At 38.4% G+C, this 20,451-nt stretch overlaps 2 protein-coding genes across 2 annotated transcripts in view; both read right to left on the bottom strand.

Moving 5' to 3' along the window:
• Window positions 1-4,860, bottom strand: part of LOC310935242 (serine/threonine-protein phosphatase PP1-beta catalytic subunit-like) — a 30,520-nt gene extending 25,660 nt beyond the window's left edge. Inside the window, exons 1-3 of the mRNA XM_083899099.1 lie at window positions 4,734-4,860; window positions 1,169-1,300; window positions 145-375 (exon numbers count right to left, since the gene is read on the bottom strand). Of these exons, the coding sequence (XP_083755225.1) occupies window positions 145-375; window positions 1,169-1,300; window positions 4,734-4,794 (424 nt within the window). The 5' untranslated portion in view covers window positions 4,795-4,860. The remainder of the gene's footprint in view (window positions 1-144; window positions 376-1,168; window positions 1,301-4,733) is intronic.
• A 789-nt stretch (window positions 4,861-5,649) lies between these two features.
• LOC310934806 (phospholipase B1, membrane-associated-like) lies at window positions 5,650-20,225 on the bottom strand (the record flags this gene model as incomplete). Its single annotated transcript, XM_083898604.1, has 40 exons — window positions 20,192-20,225; window positions 19,958-20,018; window positions 19,844-19,878; window positions 19,677-19,761; window positions 19,518-19,569; window positions 19,016-19,096; window positions 18,643-18,702; window positions 17,801-17,862; window positions 17,587-17,662; window positions 17,372-17,479; window positions 16,530-16,754; window positions 16,334-16,408; window positions 16,171-16,231; window positions 15,836-15,894; window positions 14,633-14,706; window positions 14,512-14,555; window positions 14,310-14,418; window positions 14,159-14,210; window positions 13,986-14,066; window positions 13,830-13,895; window positions 13,640-13,740; window positions 13,112-13,193; window positions 12,902-13,006; window positions 11,716-11,811; window positions 11,546-11,617; window positions 11,310-11,387; window positions 11,012-11,072; window positions 10,524-10,582; window positions 9,756-9,823; window positions 9,617-9,660; window positions 8,453-8,555; window positions 8,317-8,368; window positions 8,159-8,239; window positions 8,003-8,068; window positions 7,817-7,911; window positions 7,259-7,340; window positions 7,064-7,168; window positions 6,207-6,302; window positions 6,039-6,113; window positions 5,650-5,898 (listed from the first exon to the last, which is right to left on the bottom strand). Exons 1-40 carry the CDS (start codon window positions 20,220-20,222, stop codon window positions 5,650-5,652), a joined length of 3,267 nt encoding a protein of 1,088 aa, XP_083754730.1. The 5' UTR covers window positions 20,223-20,225.
• Between the last annotated feature and the right edge of the window lie 226 nt (window positions 20,226-20,451).

Genomic DNA, 20,451 nt, shown 5'->3' with positions numbered 1-20,451 from the left:
AATGAGCAAATGCAGCTTAAAACTTCCACTCTACTTTGTTGAGAAGGCATCTCGACTCAGAACTCTAAAGTTATAAGGTTTCTCCTTGGTTTACAGCGCATGACTCCAAGACAGTCAGGATACAACCAGTGTTTTCCAACTTACATTCATCATAGAAGCCATAGATGCGGTTGATGGAGGCACACTCATGGTTCCCCCTGAGCAAGAAGAAATTTTCTGGGTATTTGATCTTGTAGGCGAGCAGCAGGCAGATGGTCTCCAGCGACTGTTTCCCTCTGTCAACGTAATCGCCCAGGAACAGGTAGTTGGCCTCTGGAGGGAAACCTCCGTACTCAAATAGCCTCAGCAAGTCTGTGTACTGCCCATGGATGTCACCTAGAATTAAAGTGTTTGAATTAAATACAAATTGTCATATTTCAGTCACTGAATAGTGGGTTAGTAAATCATCGGGTTAACCGTTCACTGATTTCATTTGCAGAAGAAGCCCATCACACCATCTGAAGTCATTTTCATGTGGTCCAGCAATGGTCACATCGAGCGTGGAGAGGTAATAGAATCCTTAAGGCGTTAACGTCTTATCTTGACATTTTTCTGTGAAAATTAGCAAACTAAACCGTCTTCCTGAGACACCAGAGCATCTAAAAAGTGGCACGGAGAAGTTATTTCTGGTTCTTCACACGTTAGCTTAGGTGTTTCCTCCACCCAAGTGAAGCGTAAGAAGAAAGTCGAGAACAAATCTGCTGTGTCGCATGTTAGCTTAGCTGTTTACTCCATACAAGCAACGAAGAAAAAGTCAAGGACAAATATGCCAAGTTGCATGTTAGCTTAGCTGTTTACTCCATGCAAGCATAGAGGAAAAAGTCAAGAACAAATCTGTTGAGTCACATGTTAGCTTAGCTGTTTACATCAAGTGAAGTGGAAGAAGAGGGGTCACTGACAGGCAGCAAAAAGAGTGATTAACCTCGCGTGAATAATAGTAAATGTAATAATCTTTTTTTGTGCAAGTTGCCAGGGGGGCGGAGAATATTTGAATCTATTAATGGGAATAACGGGATATTCAAAAAAGTGTCACTGACACTGAAATCATGCTATGGCTAAACAACGTATGTAAATTCCCTTTGGACAATGAAAAGGTTTCATTCATTCAATGATAGAGGAAAATTCTCACCACAGATTTTGAGTGGAGCCTCAAGTTCCAGCAGGATGGGCTGACTGAGGAAAATCTCCCTGGACTTGATGCAGAGTCCTCGTACCTCGGCCTCCGTCATCTGTACGATCTTCCCTGGACGACATCCTCGCACTACACATCAAAAATACAAAATCGTCAAAGCTCATGCATGGATCGTTTTCAACCTGAAAACTCAAAGAAACTGCAATTTATAATACAAGTTATGATACAGATAACTTTATTTATTTATTATATAATATATAATATTATATAATATATATATATATTTATAATTCAGTTCCCACAGTTTCACCAGGCCTATATTTAAAACAATGCAAGGTGCAACAACTGGAGCTGAACTGGACTAAAAACAAGGTTTCAAAAAAACAAAAAAAATAAAAACTGCCCAGGCTAAAATGATACTGATAAATACAAGCATAAATACATAAATAAATGAAATAAAATGTGTATTGCACATAAACTTCCACCACAATCCTTCAAGTTAAGTTAACAGAAGGAACAAATTACTTGAAATATCAGTTTCCTGAGAGGTTGCACATAACGTCATCCCGATGGCGTTACCATAAATTCACTGCCAAGTATATAATAATATAATAGGAAAGGAGGCTCCCAGTGTATGATAAATATACAGTACACGTGATGAGTTTTGCGTTACCAAAGGAGTTAATCCTACGCATGCAGCAGATAAATCCTTTGGTTCCCAAATATTTATGTAGCACATCTGACCCACTTCAATATGGGTCAGAGATTGTTTACAAAAGAGAACCTAGCACATTATTTGTGGTAGTTCTTCTGTTGGCAACGTCCCGTCTCCAGTTTTTGGTGGATTAGTCAGAATTGTTTTGTGATCATCTAAGAATGTTCCCATTAAAGTTTGGTTGACGTCACACAAAAATGATCACATTTTCAAGAAATCCCTAACCGTTCCATCAATATAATCCAGATGATGCATTTGGCAGCAATTTAAAATTAACATGGGAAATCATATTATATGATTGATTGTAATTCATAAGAGGGGTAACGTACGTTGGGGTGTCTGCATCTATCAGCCAAACAAATAAATCTTCTCTTTCGTTGACCTTACATCATGCCGACTACTGCATTTGTTTTGATCACTGACCATATTTACTCCAGTCAACATGATGTATGAACGAGCAGACACAGAAATGAACAGCTTGTTGGCTCAGCTGGAGGCGAGTGAAAAAGCACAGTGGGGATCAGGGAGGGCACACTAACAGCGTGTTCAAACATTTTATCAAACACGCAGGATTGTTTATTAATTAAGTAAAGCATATTTTAAAAAAAATGTATAACTGATCAGTAAATTAATAACTATTACAAGTATATATAAATTCACTAATAAACCATTTTTAAAGAATCTGAATCAAGTGTATTTATTCACATTTCGATGCAGTTTGAGTTCAACAAATGCAATTTTAGGTAGAAGTATCTCACCAGAAAATGCCTTTGTAGAAGTAGAAGTAACTTTTTAAAATTTTACTTAAGTAAAAGTCTTAAAGTATGACATTTACTGTAGTCGAGTATCAAAAGTAATTTTCGGATATAAAATAGGGGTGGGTCGATTCAAAATCATCTAATCATCGACGATTCAGAATCGATTCATAAACTTCCATCCATCCATTATCTGCCGCTTTATCCTCCACCAGAGGGTCGCGGGGGGTGCTGTGCCTATCTCAGCAGACATTGGGCGATAGGCGGGGAACACCCTGGACAGTTCGCCAGTGATTCATAAACTTCAAAAATCGATTTTTAATTTACTTTTTTTAGATTTTTTTTAAAAAGTTTCTATTTTCAAAAACCACACAAATCACCAGTTTGTGATATTTGTGTACAGTTTATTTTTGTAACTTCTATGAGAAAAAGGCAGCTAGACTTATTTTTTGTACAGTAAGTACATTTTTATTTGTTTTGAAAGTTTGCCTTTGTGTGATTACATCATTACATCACAGTTTATTTAAAAATCACATTATCTTACACAAACTGTATTGTTTTGATGCCATAATCTGAATAAGAATTGGAATCAAATCGAATCGTGAGACACCCAAAGATTCACATCCCTGATATAAAATGTAAATAAGTTTCAGAAGTGAAAGCATTGGAAAAGTGAGGAGTTTGGATTGAAGCACTGTAGCTCAGTGGTAGAGCGAGTTGTCTTTCAACTGGAATGCTGTGTGCTGAAATCCTGGCTCTGCTAGTCTATGTGTCCTTGAGCAAGTCACTTAACCCCATGTTGCAGCGTGTGAATGGATATATAAGATGTGTGAATGGGTGAAAACTGTAGTATAAAGCAGATCATCAAGACTAGAAAAGCACTATATAAATACAGATCATTACCAACTCTTCTTCTGATTTTATTTGGTAGTAACAGAAATATTTAATGGAAATGTAGGAGTAAATGTAAGAAATTTGCTATAAATATAAATAAAGTAAAGTACAGATACGTACATTTTTAACTTAAAAGGTGCCATATGTAAGAATGTGGCCAAAAGCGCTTACTACGTTCAAATTCAAAATACCGAGGTCTTTTAGGTTTCGTTATCTGACGTAACTGGCAACCCGTGGTTGCTCGGCAGCGGAGACTCTACTGACTGCAGGTGGCGCCACATGCCAAAACATGATTTCAAAACATAAACATGATTTGCAGTCTGCAAAATATTTTTTTTAATGTAAATATTTTGGCTGTACTGTTGTTGTTGGTGAGTTCAATTCTATGAACATTATTCCTCTGTCTCTGACATATTAGGAGGATTTTATGGCCAGATGCGTTAGATTTATTACATAATGCACCTTTAAATACAGTAACAAAGTATTTGTACTTTGTTTCATTACAACACTGCTCACACCCCTACCAAATAGTAAATTCATAAAATAATAATTCAGTTAGTAGAATTCGAGCACTATTACGTTTCAGACAAATTCTACAAATTCAGATTTTAAATTCATACATTTCAGTGATTTAAGAAATATGGAGGTATTTCATCTCTCACGTAAGGGGGCGTGTCCGCTCAACGAGCTAGCTATACTTGCCATGCCAACGAGAACAGAACAAACAGTACGTTACGAAGAAAAGCAACCGCCAGTTCTTTCTAGTTTACGTTCTTTTTTGTACGCAAAACCTCCATCACTCGGATGTTTCCCTTGTCATAAAGCTGTTGGGGATATCACTGATATTTTCTCCGACAGCAGCAAGGGTTGTTGTTTTTCCCCCCCGCGCACAAAGCCCCCATTTTATGCGCAAAGTCGCGCTAACATATGACATTTGAACGTAAGTGAAGACAAACGCAACACTAACAAACTGTGACGGACGTGAAACTAACCCAGGTGTCTTTTTTTTAACGTAATTAGCTTTATGGGTCGCTGGTTACACACACACACACACACACACACACATAGACTGTATCTGCGGGTGTAAAATGTTGGTAGTTTATAAAGTTACTGGTTAAGAAACCAAAAACAAACAGCACACGTTGTTGGTAAAGTGCTCAGAAAACAAGTGAAACGCCAGTTAAAAGGCAGTCTTTACCTTCTAGTAAACGGGAGATGAGGCTGTCAACGTTCAACTCGCTTTCCGCCATGTTTGTCATACGCAGGCAAGAGAAAGGGCAAATTCAGCCCCGAATTTAGACTGGAAGGCTCAGGCACGCGGCACCATTTCCACCCTTATCAGGCGCACGCAGTCCATTTATAGACCCACACACGTTAAAGGGACCATATGTGGAAACATTTAATATATTATGTGATTAAAATAACAACAATGTCATCAGGCAGCAACAGATTTATTCCATAGATTGTATTATAATAACACACAACAGCCCTCAAGTAACAATACAATGAATAGCCACCAGGGGGCGACTCCATTTGTTGCCAAAAATACTTTGGAATGGAAGTGTATGGGAAAAATGACCCACTGCTCATTTGATTTACAATGTCTTTAAGTTTAAACTGCTTTATAAAGTGAAATAGAAAAGTTAAAATAAAGTAAATAAATACATTTTTGATATGGTTATTTGATTAGAAAGTTTTAGTAAATCAATTGATGATTTCAGATCTAGTACAAATCCAAACGTCTTTCAGTGGATATGAAAGTGAAAGTTCAATTCAACATTTTTTTTAGTAATAAATAACAATTATTAAAAAGACATAATACAACATTCTTGGATTGATATAGGTCAATCAAATATACATGGAATAAGTTTTCATTTATGTGTAGCACAAAATATACAAATAAGTTTATATACTTGTACAATTAATATATTGAGTATTATTCAAACTAGTATTTATTTGAGTATCTGTGGTGTAAAATGGTTGCTCGTACTTCCGGTCCAACAGAGAATCTAATCTGTCCTCATACTAAACAGAAAAGCTGCCACCAGAACATTTAACGGCAAGAAAGAAGCATGTAATGGTCTGAATATTTACAGCTTTGAACACTTTTTTTTTCATTTAAAATTAGTCCCAGTCATTTCTACTCCTGGCGCTGATGTTTTTTTCCGTCGTTGACTGCAGGAGAGAAGTAACCAGGCAACAGTAACTCCAGCCAGTAAACTGACGATTCCCACAACCACTGGCACCCAAACAGGCAAGGAGGAGGGACAGCTGGTCACAGGGAGGGCTGAAATCGGGATGGTCGGTGTAGGGACGGGATTGGTGGGAAGGCTGTTGAGCTTGGTGTAGATGAAGGGACTCACCTATGGAAACAGTTAGAAAATAATGCTTAGAAATGATATAAATAAGATCGTCTAGTCACCCGTACCACTGAGCCACAGCCTCCACAAATAACAAATATGTCGAGTTGAGTGACAACATAGCACTAGTGATGAACTGGTACCTCGGAGGGACAGTTAATCTTGGAGCGGTCGTGGGTGAAGTTGTTATACGCCCGTTTCCTCCCCACAGGCTCCAGCTGCAAAGGCACAGAGAGAAGTGTGTGTAAAAATAAATAAACACTCGGTGACACCGGTCACTTTACATCAGCGCGTCGTTGCCCACCGCTCACCATGTTGTTCCAAAGGGCGATGGCCATCTCAGCGTGAGCTCGCTCACTGATGTGGAAACAGTCGCTGGCGAAGAAGCTCGTGTCAGTCTCGCCCTTCTGTAGAAGAGAAGAGATTTGTAAAAGAAGTACAAGTAAAAGGCTTATTTTAAGGCTATGAAAACACAACAGTTTTTATTTATGTTAAGTGGTTATATGTCCATCGAAAATGTCACACATCCCACACTTTTGTTGACATCAAATTCAAGGACTTTCCAGGACCAATTCCCTAAAAATTCAAGGACTGCATGTGTTGACACAGGTTATGTTGGGAGGGCAACGTGTAAGGCACACGTGTCAAACTCAAGGCCCGGGGGCCAGATGTGGCCCGCGAGGTCTATGCTGCTTTAAGGCGTGTGTTGAACCAAAAACTACATTTCCCACAATGCATGGCGATTGTGTTACCCGTGAAGTGATGGCATCCCGCCACTAGTTTGCAGTGTATCATTGTATATGCATCATGCAACGAATGAAATTGAGATTGAAATATCCAGAGAGGTGTCGGTCGTCAAAGACTACAATCTACGTCGGCAATTTGACACCAAACAAGGAGCCAAGTATGCCAAAGTTAGCCTTCAAGAAACACAACAAATTGTCAAAGAATTAAAAGGCAAAATAAACGCAGCAGAATTTGTTCACAAAAGCCATAATCAAGGTGTCATGGCGTCCACTTTTATTGATTTGCAGCACGCTCTGCATCTGGACAGGTGATTGTCCTCAGGATCTTGGTCAAATTCAGTCTTTTTCAATTCACAAACTTTTAAGGATTTCAAAGGATTTCTGTGGGAACCCTATTAGAAACATCTGTCTCTGTAACTTACTCCAATTTGAGGGATAAAGGTATTGTGTAGAAATGGCTGAAGGACAACAGCAAAATCTTCTTTGTCATCATAGCGATCACTGGAAATAAGATGCTGGATCTCAACCTATGGGGAATAAAATAAAAATAAACAACTGCAAACTAAGAGAAAGAAAAATCACTTTTAAAAGAACAGAATATGTAGAAACGTTTTTACCTGATACTCATGATTGATCTGTTTAATCTCTGCAAGCTCCGGGGAGGTGTCATCTGTGTTAATCACACAGGGACAACTTGTCCTTTTAAAAAAAAAAAAAAGCAACATAATCTCATTAATCCCATGAAAGACTCTTCAGAAACACATGTAAAGACTTTTTAATTTAAAGCTGCAGCGCGTAACCTTTGGTGATTTTGTTCACGCTCTATCATGCAATACTATCAGACCTGAATGAGGGAGTGTCTGTGTGTATACACCAGCAGCGCAGGGGCGGGTGGAGGCAAATTGTTGAACAACCAGATTTTTTGAGCAGTAAAATTCACTTCCTAAACTTTCTGTGAGCATTTCTTTGTGCTTTCAGTGATACTGAGTGATACAAATCACTTCCTGTGTGTAGTAGGGGACTGCGTGTCTATGGTTTTCAATGTAAAAGTCATGCGCTACAGTTTTAAGCTCATAGTTTGAAGATATGTAAATGTATGTCATAAAAGCAATGCTCTTCTAGGCTTTAAATGTGCCGACATAGGGTAAGACAACGTGATGAATCCAAAAACAAACCTTGGCGTGAGACCACAGAGCACCGTCTTCCCCTTAACTGTTTTCAGGGGCTGTATCTCCAGGATCTCCACAACGTTCACTAATAGTCTCGGTACCTGCAGATACAGAGACATAAATATTGAGAACTCTTACCTCACGTACTCATACACAGACAGATGAACTTTTAATCCTTGTAAAATCTCTCACCTCTCTGTAAAGCACGTCCAAGCTCTGCATAAGATTGTGGCTGTAATTCTTGGGTGACAGATTATTCTGCGGAGACGAGCAGAGCGTGCGTTTTTAGTTTTCATAATATGCAGAAATGATTGTTTGTCTGTGCAGATGTGAACTTTAATTCCTTACTTGGTCTGTGCAGTAATGGCAGAGGTCGTTTCCGCCTACAAATATTGTCACAAGTTTCCAGTCTTGTTCGAAGTTCACCTCCTGTGTACAAAATAAACATAAATAGATATATTTGAGAGAATCAGAGGAGGCTTATATTTTTTGGGGGGAGGTCTCACCTTGTTTTCTTTCATGGCCTTGATTAGAGCTTCTACTTGTGCTGGAATATCTCTGTGAAGCATAAAGACAGATAAAGTGAGAAATGACAATGGGACAATCAGAAGGTTTTACTCAGACGAAGAAATGTGCACTCACGAGGTCCGAGCTCCAGCTGCAGCCATGTTGAAGCCCTTCCGACTTTGCAGTGACACTTTGTGAGAGAAGCCCTTAAGATCAGGGTTGAACTTCTTCAAGATGTCTGAGGAGGGAAAAAAGGACAAAAAAACCAAACTTAGAAACACTGTTTGGGCACTTAAGCAGCAGATCTTGTCTTCTGACCAACAATGAAAGCCCCATGTAGACAAATTAATTGCACTATTACACTTTCTTGACAACGGAGTGTCGCTTTAAGTCTTGTGTGACTCCAAATGTGAATAAACATTAAGCTGAACCAGGGCCGGCCCAAGCCTCCATGGGGCCCTAAGCAAAATTTGTTACTGCCTAAATTTGTTACTGCCAATAATACTGATTATTGATCATTCACACACACCTAATATACTAAAGGTATTCTACTACTAATACACTTGTAAAACTAAATGTGAGAACTTTTTGTTGTAGTAAGATTGTAATCCACAGTGATTAATGCATGGAAGCAGACACCAGATTTGCAAATTTACAGAAAAATCTTTCAATTTATATTTGGCAAAATCAGCAACTCCCCCTACTGGCGACACAGAGAATCAATACAACGGTTTATAAATAAAATATTAAGATATTAAGGTCTGAAAATCTAAAAATGTGCACAATCTAAATAAACGCCTGTAATACAAAGATTTGACTTTTATATGTGAAAAACATAGCATTAAATAAAATAAACAATTAAATATCAAACAAATACTTAAATAATAATGTAAATCAACAGAGGCACCCGGAACAAGGTCATAAAAATGGTTTATAAGTGAAATATAAAGTTAAATAATCACATGTGACAACGATGTAAAAACCGTGAAAAAGCTTTAGTAAAAATGGCGAGAAAAATTCTAAATAAACTACAGCAATCCAAACTTTTATTTTTTTTTATGTTACTCTATATTCCTCCTTAAGGTAATTGCTCTTGGGGGCCCTCTAGTGGTCACGGGGCCCTAAAACACGGCTTAGTTCGCTTATGCCTTGGGCCGGCCCTGAGCTGAACATTCCTCTTGACAACTCTCATCACTTCCAAAACATAATTATCAGATGTCTAAGAACAAGACACAGGGTGCGGTGCATGACAAACCCACTGTAATAGGTTTTTGACAAACACACGTGGCACAAACTCACTTGGTAATGTTGTGATCGTCTCAAGGCTGCTCTGTCCTCCAATGCTGCAGAAACGACACACATTGATGTGGTTTGTAAAAAAAAAAATGTAACAGTTAATGTAACCTTCATTTATATTACTAGCATTATTTTTTTTTACCTCCATGACACTTCTGGGTAATTCTTATTGATGTCGAACATAGACTTTGCTTTAGCGCCGGTTGCTGCCTGTAAACGGAGAAAACACAGGACGACCCGAGTGAAGACACCGAGACACAAGCAAGAATATATATATGTATATATATATATATATATACATATATATATGTGTGTGTGTGTGTGTATATAAAAAACACCAGACCATAAAAGCACAGATCATCAACGATGTAAGCAATCTGCCTGATAACAAATTGATTAGAGGGTTCACAGTTCAATGACATCGAATAACTGATATCAGCAGGTTCATTTAACTCATGCACCTACAGGACACTGAATAAGACAAAAATACATACATGTTTTTGTGAATATTGAGCAAAAATGATTAATAATCTAATTTATGCCCTCGGTTGCAACACTTTACATGGCAGTACAATAACAACACGGTAATTGTATAGTAATATATTTTTAACTGAATACGTAAAACCTTCTTAGTTCTAATAAAATACTGGAGTGATGTAGTATTAAGGAGATAATACTGCAGTAACACCATGTTATTTCCAGGTACTAGCTTAGCAATGATATTTACTACAGACTAACATCAGTGCATGTCAATCCAAATTGATAATTACCATTTTATTTCCATAGTATCTCCATTGATTACCGTATTATAAAAAAGATGGTATTACTCTAATATTACTTCTTAATCACAAATATTACCATACCATCTAATTAAAAAGCATAAGCTGCATATTAAAATCATGAGCCTCACCGTTACAGAGTCTCCCAGAGCTGCCACCACCACAATGTCTGCTGGTCTCAGCTGGTGGACTACAAATACAAATACATCCATAATTGAGTTTCAGTCTACACTCTTAGAAATAAACAAGCCATATAAGGTTTTTTTGGCTTGATCTCACAGGAGAACCCTTTTGGAGGGTTCCACCAAGAACCCTATTAAAACCCTTTATTCAGGAACAGGGTTTTAAAGGGTTCTCTGGATGAAAATGGCTCTTAGTGGAACCATTAGTGTTACCAAGAACCCTTGAAAAACCCTTTCTTCGGGAAGCAAATGGTTCCAGGTAGAACTTCAGTCCTTGTAGAAGGACCCTTTTGGAACCCTTAAATAAGAGTGTAGTTACAGCAAGATCAACCACAAGTATCATCCCTATGCAATTTAATACATGACACTTAACCACACTGCACCCCTAAGTACTGAGAGATTGTCTTTCACCACTGGCGGTGATTGATTAGTCTCACCTGAAGTTGGCACAGTGTGAGATGGACCAAGGTCCACACAGGAGAAGTCACTTCCCCAGTTCTAGAGGGAGACAAAACACAAAGGCATCATTTGTAAGATGACCGAGATGATATTCACTTCATATTGTTGTAAAACAAAGAAACACATCAACAAATCTCTGCTTTAACAAGACTGTAACAAGAAAATCTGCTAAATTAACCAACTAATTGTGTTGTTTTATGGTTAAACATTACATTTAAATCACTTCCCAACTCTTGTGATTATTTCTCTTCCTCCACAGACAGTAGAGATGCTTACTGTGGGAGGTCCAGGTGTCGGTGAGGGACCAGTATATACGTAATTGCTGTTGTTATAGGTGCGAATATATGGTGAGGTCTGTCAGAAAAGGGAAGAAACAACACAGTTATCACAGTGGAAAGCAACTGCACAACTTCCAAATGTATACAAATAACACATTGACTGATTGATTTTCAAACTTTTTAGTCAATTACATAGAAATAAGAGCTCACTTATAAACTTATTCATGTTATTACCTTGGTTGGACATTTCAGATCAAGGCCTTCATTAAAGTGCAGTATTGAAGACTTATTACCCAGAGGTTCCAGCTGAGAAAACACGAGGCAGAAAAAACAGCTAAGCGTTAATTATCAATTTTAATATACCGGTAGATTGACGAGAGTCCAATTCTCTGTCGGACACTTACCATGTTGTTCCAGAGGGAGCGGGACATCTGCGTGTGGGCCTTTTGGCCGAGATGGAAACAGTCAGCACTGAAGAAAGAGCGGTCAAAGCGACCGTCCTGTGAAGATGGTACAATACATGTGTGTCAGCCTTGGGTAGAGGGACAGTTTGATGTTGATTTACAAAAGTCCAAATGACACAACATTGCTTAGAAACACAGAATGAGCCTAATTAGTCTTGTGTAGCCTAATTAGGCTGCAGAAAACGGCGCTGTGAAATACACAAGATGGCTGCCGTGCCAGCAGTGTCCCAGTCTGTCTGTCTGCCTTTTAGCTAAATAGCTAGCTAGAATTGATTCAACGGTATAAAACATGTATTGTCATTTAACAGAAATAAATGATTTAATGGCACAATAACCTTCATCATTTGACCAATTCTGCTCAAAATATCTATCTAGCTAGCTAGCTAGCGAAACAATAACTATTTGGAGCTTGATTGGTCCAAAGGTTTTTGTGCCATTAAATCATTTATTTCTGTTAAATACTCTACTGAAGTGGTTCTCAAACTTTTTATAGCAAGTACCACCTGAGAAAATATTGAGCTCTCAAAGTAACACCTTTATCACCAATATTAAAACAGTGGTGTAAATAGATTGAGCAAAATCAGCTACGGACTTTCACAGGAGGCATATTTATTCCCAATAACCTCTGGTATGGGGAAACTGGTATGGGGAAATTAGATTAAGATGAACATTTTTTTGTTTGTTATTTGTTTAAAGGTTCATTATGTAATAAATCTAAAGCAACTGGCCATAAAATCCTCGATTGTCACAGAGACTCAGGAATAATGTTCATAAAACAAACTGAACTCACCAACAAAAACAGTACAGACAAAATATAAAAAAAATATTTTGCAGACTACAAATCATGTTTATGTTTTGAAACCATGGCATGTGGCACCACCTACCGCCGTCTACCAATCATTGCAGTCAGTAGAGTCTCAGCTGCCGAGCAACCACGGGTTGCCAGTTACGTCAGAAAACGAAACCTAAAAGACCTCCGTATTTTGAATTTGAATGTAGTACCTGTTTTTGGCCACATTCTTACATATGGCACCTTTAATTTTCAACGCACTCCACAGTTTGAGAACCATGGCTATGTTCATAATCCTTCAGATTAACGTCCATGTACGGAGTGCTAATTACTGACCGGCAGTCTGGGGGCAACGATGTCTCTGAAGAAAGGCTGTACGACCACTGTGAAGTCTGAGCGAGTGTCGTAAAGACCTGACTCCACAATCTCGTTCACTACGAGCTTAAAAACAGAGAGAGAAAGTGTCAGTGACTGAAGAGTGAGTAATAATAATAATAATAATAAGAAGAAGAATGTCATTTTAACATCATATGGTATGGTCCCAACCTGATACTTTCTGGTGAGGTCTTTCACCACTTGAGCAGCTTTAGAGTCGGGCGCTGGCAAAATGACGCATGGACACAGCAAACTGAAGAGAAGAGATAACATGGCACTATATCACTGTGTATCATTATGACATTATTTCATTAGATGATAACTCAGGGGACATAAAGTCATGGAAGTAACATAATACAAACGCCAATACAAGCGATTACATTTTTGGTGATGGAACAAACTAACATTTTAGTTAGGTAAACGAATCGCAAATTGAATGGATAAATTGGTCTGTATTTGAAGTGTAAATACAAACAATAGAGAGTATATACATAAAATAAAATAATATTTAAAGTGATAGGAATGATGTCTAATCGTCATTTTTTGTCATTTATTTTTAATTAATTAATCAATTATTTAATTATTCAATTAATTAATCAATTAATTGATTGCGGTAGATAATGGATGGATGGATGATTACTCAATGAATGAATTAATTAATTAATTAAATAAATAAATAAATATAAACTCCATACTCACTGTAGCAGTGAAGTTGGGCATTTCAGTGACTTGTCAAGGTGCATTTCTCTTAGTGGGAAAAGAGGCAGAGTCTCCACCAAGTTCACCAGAGCTCGAGGCACCTGTTGAGTTGTTGAATAGTTACATACAATCACAGTCGCACCAACGAGAATCTGAACCTATAGCTCTGCATGACACATTTCGTATTTACCTCTTTGTGTAGATAATCCAGACTTTCCTTAATATAACGACCAAAATTCTCTTCAGAATAAAGTAGCTGTAAAGAAAATGCAATGTTTCCATGAGGTGACTTTTTGGTGTATGTTTTGCTTTTAAATAATGAAGTTTACATGAGCGGGCGACTCACAGTGTTCTGGCAGTGGTCGCACAAGTCATTACCACCAATGAAAATGGTGATCATCTTCCAGTCGTTTGCAAAATCGATTCTCTGCAAAAAAAAAAAAAAAAGAAGATATTCAAGGTGAGTTTTCACTGTCCAGAAAAATTTCATAAAATGTAAGAAAGAAGAAATAAACCCACTGTGTCATTCTTCATCTTTGCCACCAGGGTCCGCACCTGGCCTGGAATATCCCTACAAAACAAAATACAATGAAATGGCAGAGTTTACTCATGTAGTAAAAAGCCCTTATATGATGGCTTTATGGTATTTATTGTTACAACGATGACTTACATGGCTTTGGATCCTGCGACAGCCTGGTTAAGAAAAGCCTGATCGGTGTCTTCTTTGCCAGTACCAACAGAGAAGCCCGTCAGGTTGTGATTAAAGTACTTTAAGATGTCTATTAAAAGAAGAAAAAAAAAGGTCCAGTTAAGATGTGTTTTGTGCATCATCGTGCACCATCATACAGGAGGTCATGATGAACGAGACTCACTGGGCAGAGTGGTGACCGTCGTGAGGTTCCCGTCTCCACCAACACTGGGGAAAATAAACTTGACTGTGAGCATAAGCTATGACATAGCACTGATGTGCAGCTGCTGTGTTTAAGGACTCACCTCCAGGATAAACCCCTGTACTGACGCAGGACGTCCAGGATGTTATTTTGGCTGGATGGAATACCATTTCCTGCCTGATGGACATGGAATGGCAGATTTTTAGTCCCATGACGACAAAGTATACATTGGCTTTTTACAGAATCAGTTGCCCCTTTATTTGTAGTTGATAAAATGTACTGTAGGGGTGGGTCAAAATATTGATTTGGTAATATATATCGCTGTCCTTCCTTGTTATATTACGCCAGGGCAAATATTGATATATCTATACGATTGTCTTGCAATGTGTTGATTATCACAGAATCGTTGTATTGTGTTATTGCGTTGTATCTTGCATATTGTGAAGTAACCTGTGATTCCCACCCCTGCTGTACTGCAAATCTATTACAAATACACTATATTCATGGCCGGCACGTCTACTGAGGTCATTTAACCTTTGCCCTGTTCATATAAGAGGCAAAGACCTTTTTTTTTTTTTTTTTTTTTTTTAAATTACCGATTAATGCTATTATTATTATATTGCCATTTAAAAGTGCATTATGTACTAAATCTAAAGCAACTGGCCATAAAATCCTCCTAATATGTCACAGAGACTCAGGAATAATGTTCATATAACAAAGTGAACTCACCAACAACAACAACAGTACAGACAAAATATTTGCATTAAAAAAAAAACTTTTGCAGACTGCAAATCATGTTTATGTTTTGAAATCATGTTTTCTCTACCAATCATTGCAGTCAGTAGAGTCTCAGCTGCCGAGCAACCACGGGTTGCAAGTCACGTCAGAAAACGAAACCAAAAATACCTGGGTATTTTGAATTTGAATGTAGTAACTGTTTTTGGCCACATTCTTACATATGGCGCCTTTAATCAATTTCAAATAAAGTTTTGTCTCGATAAACTGTGATGACCAGAAATCCAGGTTAGCAGTGTAAAATAATCATGTTCAGTATGTAAATCAAAAACATAATTATATTATCTTACTGGAATAAAGTTACAGCACCCAACATGTAAAATTTTACATTTTGCATTTATTTATGATCCATGTAGAATATTTTGCTGGCCACTGCAACCGTTTACTGCATCTGTATTATGATATCTTCTGTTCAAGGATCTAATCTATGCTTGATATAAATGTACTGCATGACTTTTTTTTTTTCGTATTTATCTAAAGAGGAAAAATAAAGAATGAGAAAATGTCTCACCGTCAGAGAGTCTCCCACAGCAGCCACCACTTTGATATCTGCCGGCCTGAGTTTATGGACTGAGACAATGATTTGATTTTATATTAAAACAGTCTGAATAATTCAGAGCAACTGTACAACAATATTACATTTATAACATACTGGTAATATAGGATTACATTTTATTAGAAATACTGTAAGAAGGATAAAAGTAGTCAAAATTAATATTTGAAATAGAAAAACACATATATATCTTCAATAAAGTTAGAAAACTGACCATTTTGAGCATAATTCTGTATTAAAAACTCCTCCCAGAGTTTAATAAATGGATTAAAAGTCTGTGTAAACCATCTTACCTGAGGTGGGTATGGAGGCCGAGGGGCTGAAATCCTCGCAGGGCATCGCTGTTCCTGTGAACTGAGCAGACACACAGAACAAATACACGCTCAGAACCAAACAGTGGGCGAACATCGTCGCCGCTGCTGCTTTTGACCCGACGTCAAAACACACAAAACTCACTGGGTGAAGTAGAGGAGAGACACCGCTGTGGCTATATGAAGGAGAGTTTCCCTCCGTCCTCAGGAAGGGTCGTCCCTGGGGGCGGGGACGCAGATAACCACAGAGGAAGATTATTACAGTTATTATTTGTTCAGATACGAGTATGTTTGCAAACACGTCACGCGCTGAATTATCTGTCTGAAACACAGTGTCCCACCTCAGTTGGACACGGCAACGTGAAGACGTTCCCTTTGTCGCTCATGTCGTCTGTGGACTGAAGCTGGGACACAGAAAACACTCTGTATGACTCGATGTGGTTGTGTGTATATCTATAAACTACGTATCTATGTGTTGACTTAGGTCTTACCAGGTTCGTCCACAGCTGAACCAGCAGTTTATCAGCTTGTTGTGAAGCCTCTGACTCGGAGAGGAGCTTCCCACTCTGTTAAGCAAAGAACATCAGCGACATTGTACTTGTACGTCAGATACAGGACTAAGGATAAGGATAGTGTAATCCCAGATTATAACTTTTTTTAAACATCTCAATAGCTGTATAGTACATCTATCTATCTATCTATCTATCTATCTATCTATCTATCTATCTATCTATCTATCTATCTATCTATCTATCTATCTATCTATCTATCTATCTATCTATCTATCTATCTATCTATCTATCTATCTATCTATCTATCTATCTAGTCATTGAACTTTTTAAATCCGTTGCATATTTTTCCAATTGCAGAGTGTTCTTTTATTCTGAAAAAGCAAAATGTAATTAGGGATGGCACATTCTCGTGACTGATACTGATATATCTCAGACTTAAACTTGAGTATCTACCGATATATATATAGAAAGATATAATTCTCCAGCTGTGAACTGAAGAAGAAATAAACAGGATTGTATTGGATTTTGCATTTTCATCAGTCCTGATCCAGTGATTTTGACTAGTATCGGACCAAATGCCCTCAATTTCCCCACCAGAATCAATAAAATAAGTGATAAGTAAATAAGTCTGAATATGACTTTGATTCTTTCCATGTTGCGATCCAACTCACAGCAACAGACGAGACGTCGGCCATGAGAGGTTCGTCCTGCAGAGTGACAGTGAAGTCCTCTCTGTTGCCGTACCAGCTTCTCCTCGCCAAGAGCTCACCCAAATTCTCCTGCTCAGTGGAAGAGTTTAAGAGGACAAACGTTGTACTTTGCACCAATGTCAAGGTCAAAATGTCACTGCAGCTTAAAAAAAACAACAAAAAAACAGGAAACAAACCTGCAGAGAGTGAGTTAGCACGGCCCTCAGAAGTCTGGCTTCTCCCTCACCGTCTATTTCCATGCATGAGTGCTTCCTGTGAGTGAAACAGACCGTTTTACAGCATTAAAAAACAGACATGTGAAGGTCACAGAACTACAACCATCTGTGTGTTTATCAAACCATAATTGTATGTATTATAATTTGGTCAATGATGGATTGTATGTGAACCTACTTGGATTGGATTGTGTCGTGCTCTCCGTCCCATAATGCGACACTGACGATGGTTCGCCTTAACTGCAACACAGCGACGCGAAACAAAGATGTAAAAAAACACACAAAAAAACACTAGTTTGTGAACTGCGGCTGTGAGTGACAGGTGAGTTACAGGTGAGTGACAGGTGAGTTACAGATGAGCGACAGGTGAGTGACAGGTGAGTTACAGATGAGCGACAGGTGAGTGACAGATGAGTTACAAATGAGTGACAGGTGAGTGACAGATAGGTGACAGTTGAGTGACAGGTGAGCGACAGGTGAGTGACAGGTGAGCGACAGATGAGTTACAGATGAGTGACAGGACAGGTGAGTGACAGGTGAGTGACAAGTGAGTGACAGGTGAGTTACAGGTGAGTGACAGGTGAGTGACAGGTGAGTGACAGGTGAGTGACAGGTGAGTTACAGGTGAGTGACAGGTGAGTTACAGATGAGTGACAGGTGAGTTACAGGTGAGTGACAGGTGAGTTACAGATGAGTGACAGGTGAGTTACAGGTGAGTGACAGGTGAGTTACAGGTGAGTGACAGGTGAGTAACAAGGTGAGTTACAGGTGAGTAACAGGTGAGTGACAGGTGAATTACAGGTGAGTTACAGGTGAGTGACAGGTGAGTGACAGGTGAGTTACAGATGAGTGACAGGTGAGTTACAGGTAAGTTACAGGTGAGTGACAGGTGAGTGACAGGTAAGTGACAGATGAGTGACAGATGAGTGACAGGTGAGTTACAGTTGAGTGACAAGTGAGTGACAGGTGAGTGACAGGTGAGTAACAAGTGAGTGACAGGTGAGTGAAAGGTGAGTTTACCTGAGAGTGAAGCATCTGCAGAGCCTCGTCCACATCTGTAACCACTGCCTGGATCACAGACTCAACCTGCAAATGTATTTATTTAAAACACAACCAAGGTTGACTTTACAGAGTTAAAGGCAGCAGCAACTTAAGAGACATAAAATCAATACAAAATAGAAGTAAAACAGTGGGAAACAACCTGTTACAAGGCAAGTGTTTATTACTGTGAGGGTTGTAAACTCAGTTTCAGATGACAGAGTGATGCTTAATAATCTGTCATATTTGTGTATATATATATATATATATATATACATATATATATTTTTGAAGGTGCTATACAAATAACGGTATAATTATTATTATTGTGACGTCTTAACAGATCATGGTTTACCTGCTGCTGCTTAAAGGCACAGAGTTGATCCACCTGGACAAAGAGGATCACCAGCTTCCAGTCTCTGTCTGCATCAACGAGCTATTGGTGGAAAAACTACTATTATTATTATCGGTTGTTTTGTTTAAACATGGTGTCTATTAGTACATATATATGTATTTTTGGTTAAATAAGTTTGAATTAACTTAATTTATTTAAGTATTTCCAATTTAAATCAAACCGTTTTCTTTTTTCAGTCTGTTAATCACTCATTTTTACTGCTTTCCTAAAGTATAAATATTGTGTCATTCGTCTTATTTCCTCTTATATAGATCCTCCACATACAATCTGGACGAATACAATTCATGAAGAATACATTTGTTGGATTTTTTTATGTGGTTATTTAACTTAGCAAAGTTCACACGCTATCTAAAAACAAGATTCCAAACGCACAACTCTTTGCCCTGTAAATATAATGAATCCATTTTTGATTAAATAGTGATGAGGACGGTGAAGCACCTACGTCATTGTTGTGGAGGTAGAGTGATGCGTCTTTTGCCTGCTGCACCAGCGTCCTGAGAGAGGAGAAAGTCATTTGAAATCCACTAAAGAAAGAGACAGAGACACTGTGGCACAAGGCTGATATTTATTTTATTTTATAGTATTTAAGATAGTTTTGTACCTTTGTTGCACAAACTGAGTGGAATATAAGTGTGTTTCTTCTGCAGGTGGACTGATGAGGGCGGGATTGAACAGGCTCATCAGTTCTGACAGACAGAAAAGAACGTTTTTTTGCAGCCAAAACAAGTGGAAAATGAGGAAACAGTCAAGTGAAAGTCTGAGATTTACCTCCGAGTCTTGATACCACTGCGGACAGATCAGTGCTGCGGGGAAAGGAAAACACACGGTGTGATCGTTTGTCTTTTACACTGATGGATTCTAAGACCTGCGACCTGTGCTCACCTGTGCATGTGGAGGCCAACAGAGGAGAGCACAGCCACGTCTGAGGGCCGAACACCGTTCACTGAAGACAGAAAAACAGACGTCAGAGGCACGGAACAGAGAAGACGCTAAAGCACCTACAGTATGTGCTGTTTTATTAGAGGGATGAAGTAAAAAAAAGTACTGGATTTAAAACGTAAAGTTCTTTGCAAACCTTATGGCCTTTAATATAAATCTGGTTTATATTTAACTTACCAGTGGAAGGAGGTGACTGGGAGGGAAACATCTGGGTGCAAGGTAGTCCAGTGACTGGAGACATGAGGACATAACGGAGAGGAGACAAAGAAAATGGATCAGATGTGTGTTCTGCAACAATATTTTTAATGCTACATTCCGTATAACTTTCTTTTGTGTGCATAATATAACATTTCTGACTATTTTACCCACATTTTGCATATACACTCTTAGAAATAAGGGTTCCAAAAGGGTTCTTCTACAAGGGCTGAGGTTCTACC

This window comes from Microchirus variegatus, assembly GCF_963457635.1.
Source record: "Microchirus variegatus genome assembly, chromosome: 12".
NCBI classification, from domain to species: Eukaryota; Metazoa; Chordata; class Actinopteri; order Pleuronectiformes; family Soleidae; genus Microchirus; species Microchirus variegatus.
This window is presented reverse-complemented; position numbering and strand designations above follow the sequence as displayed.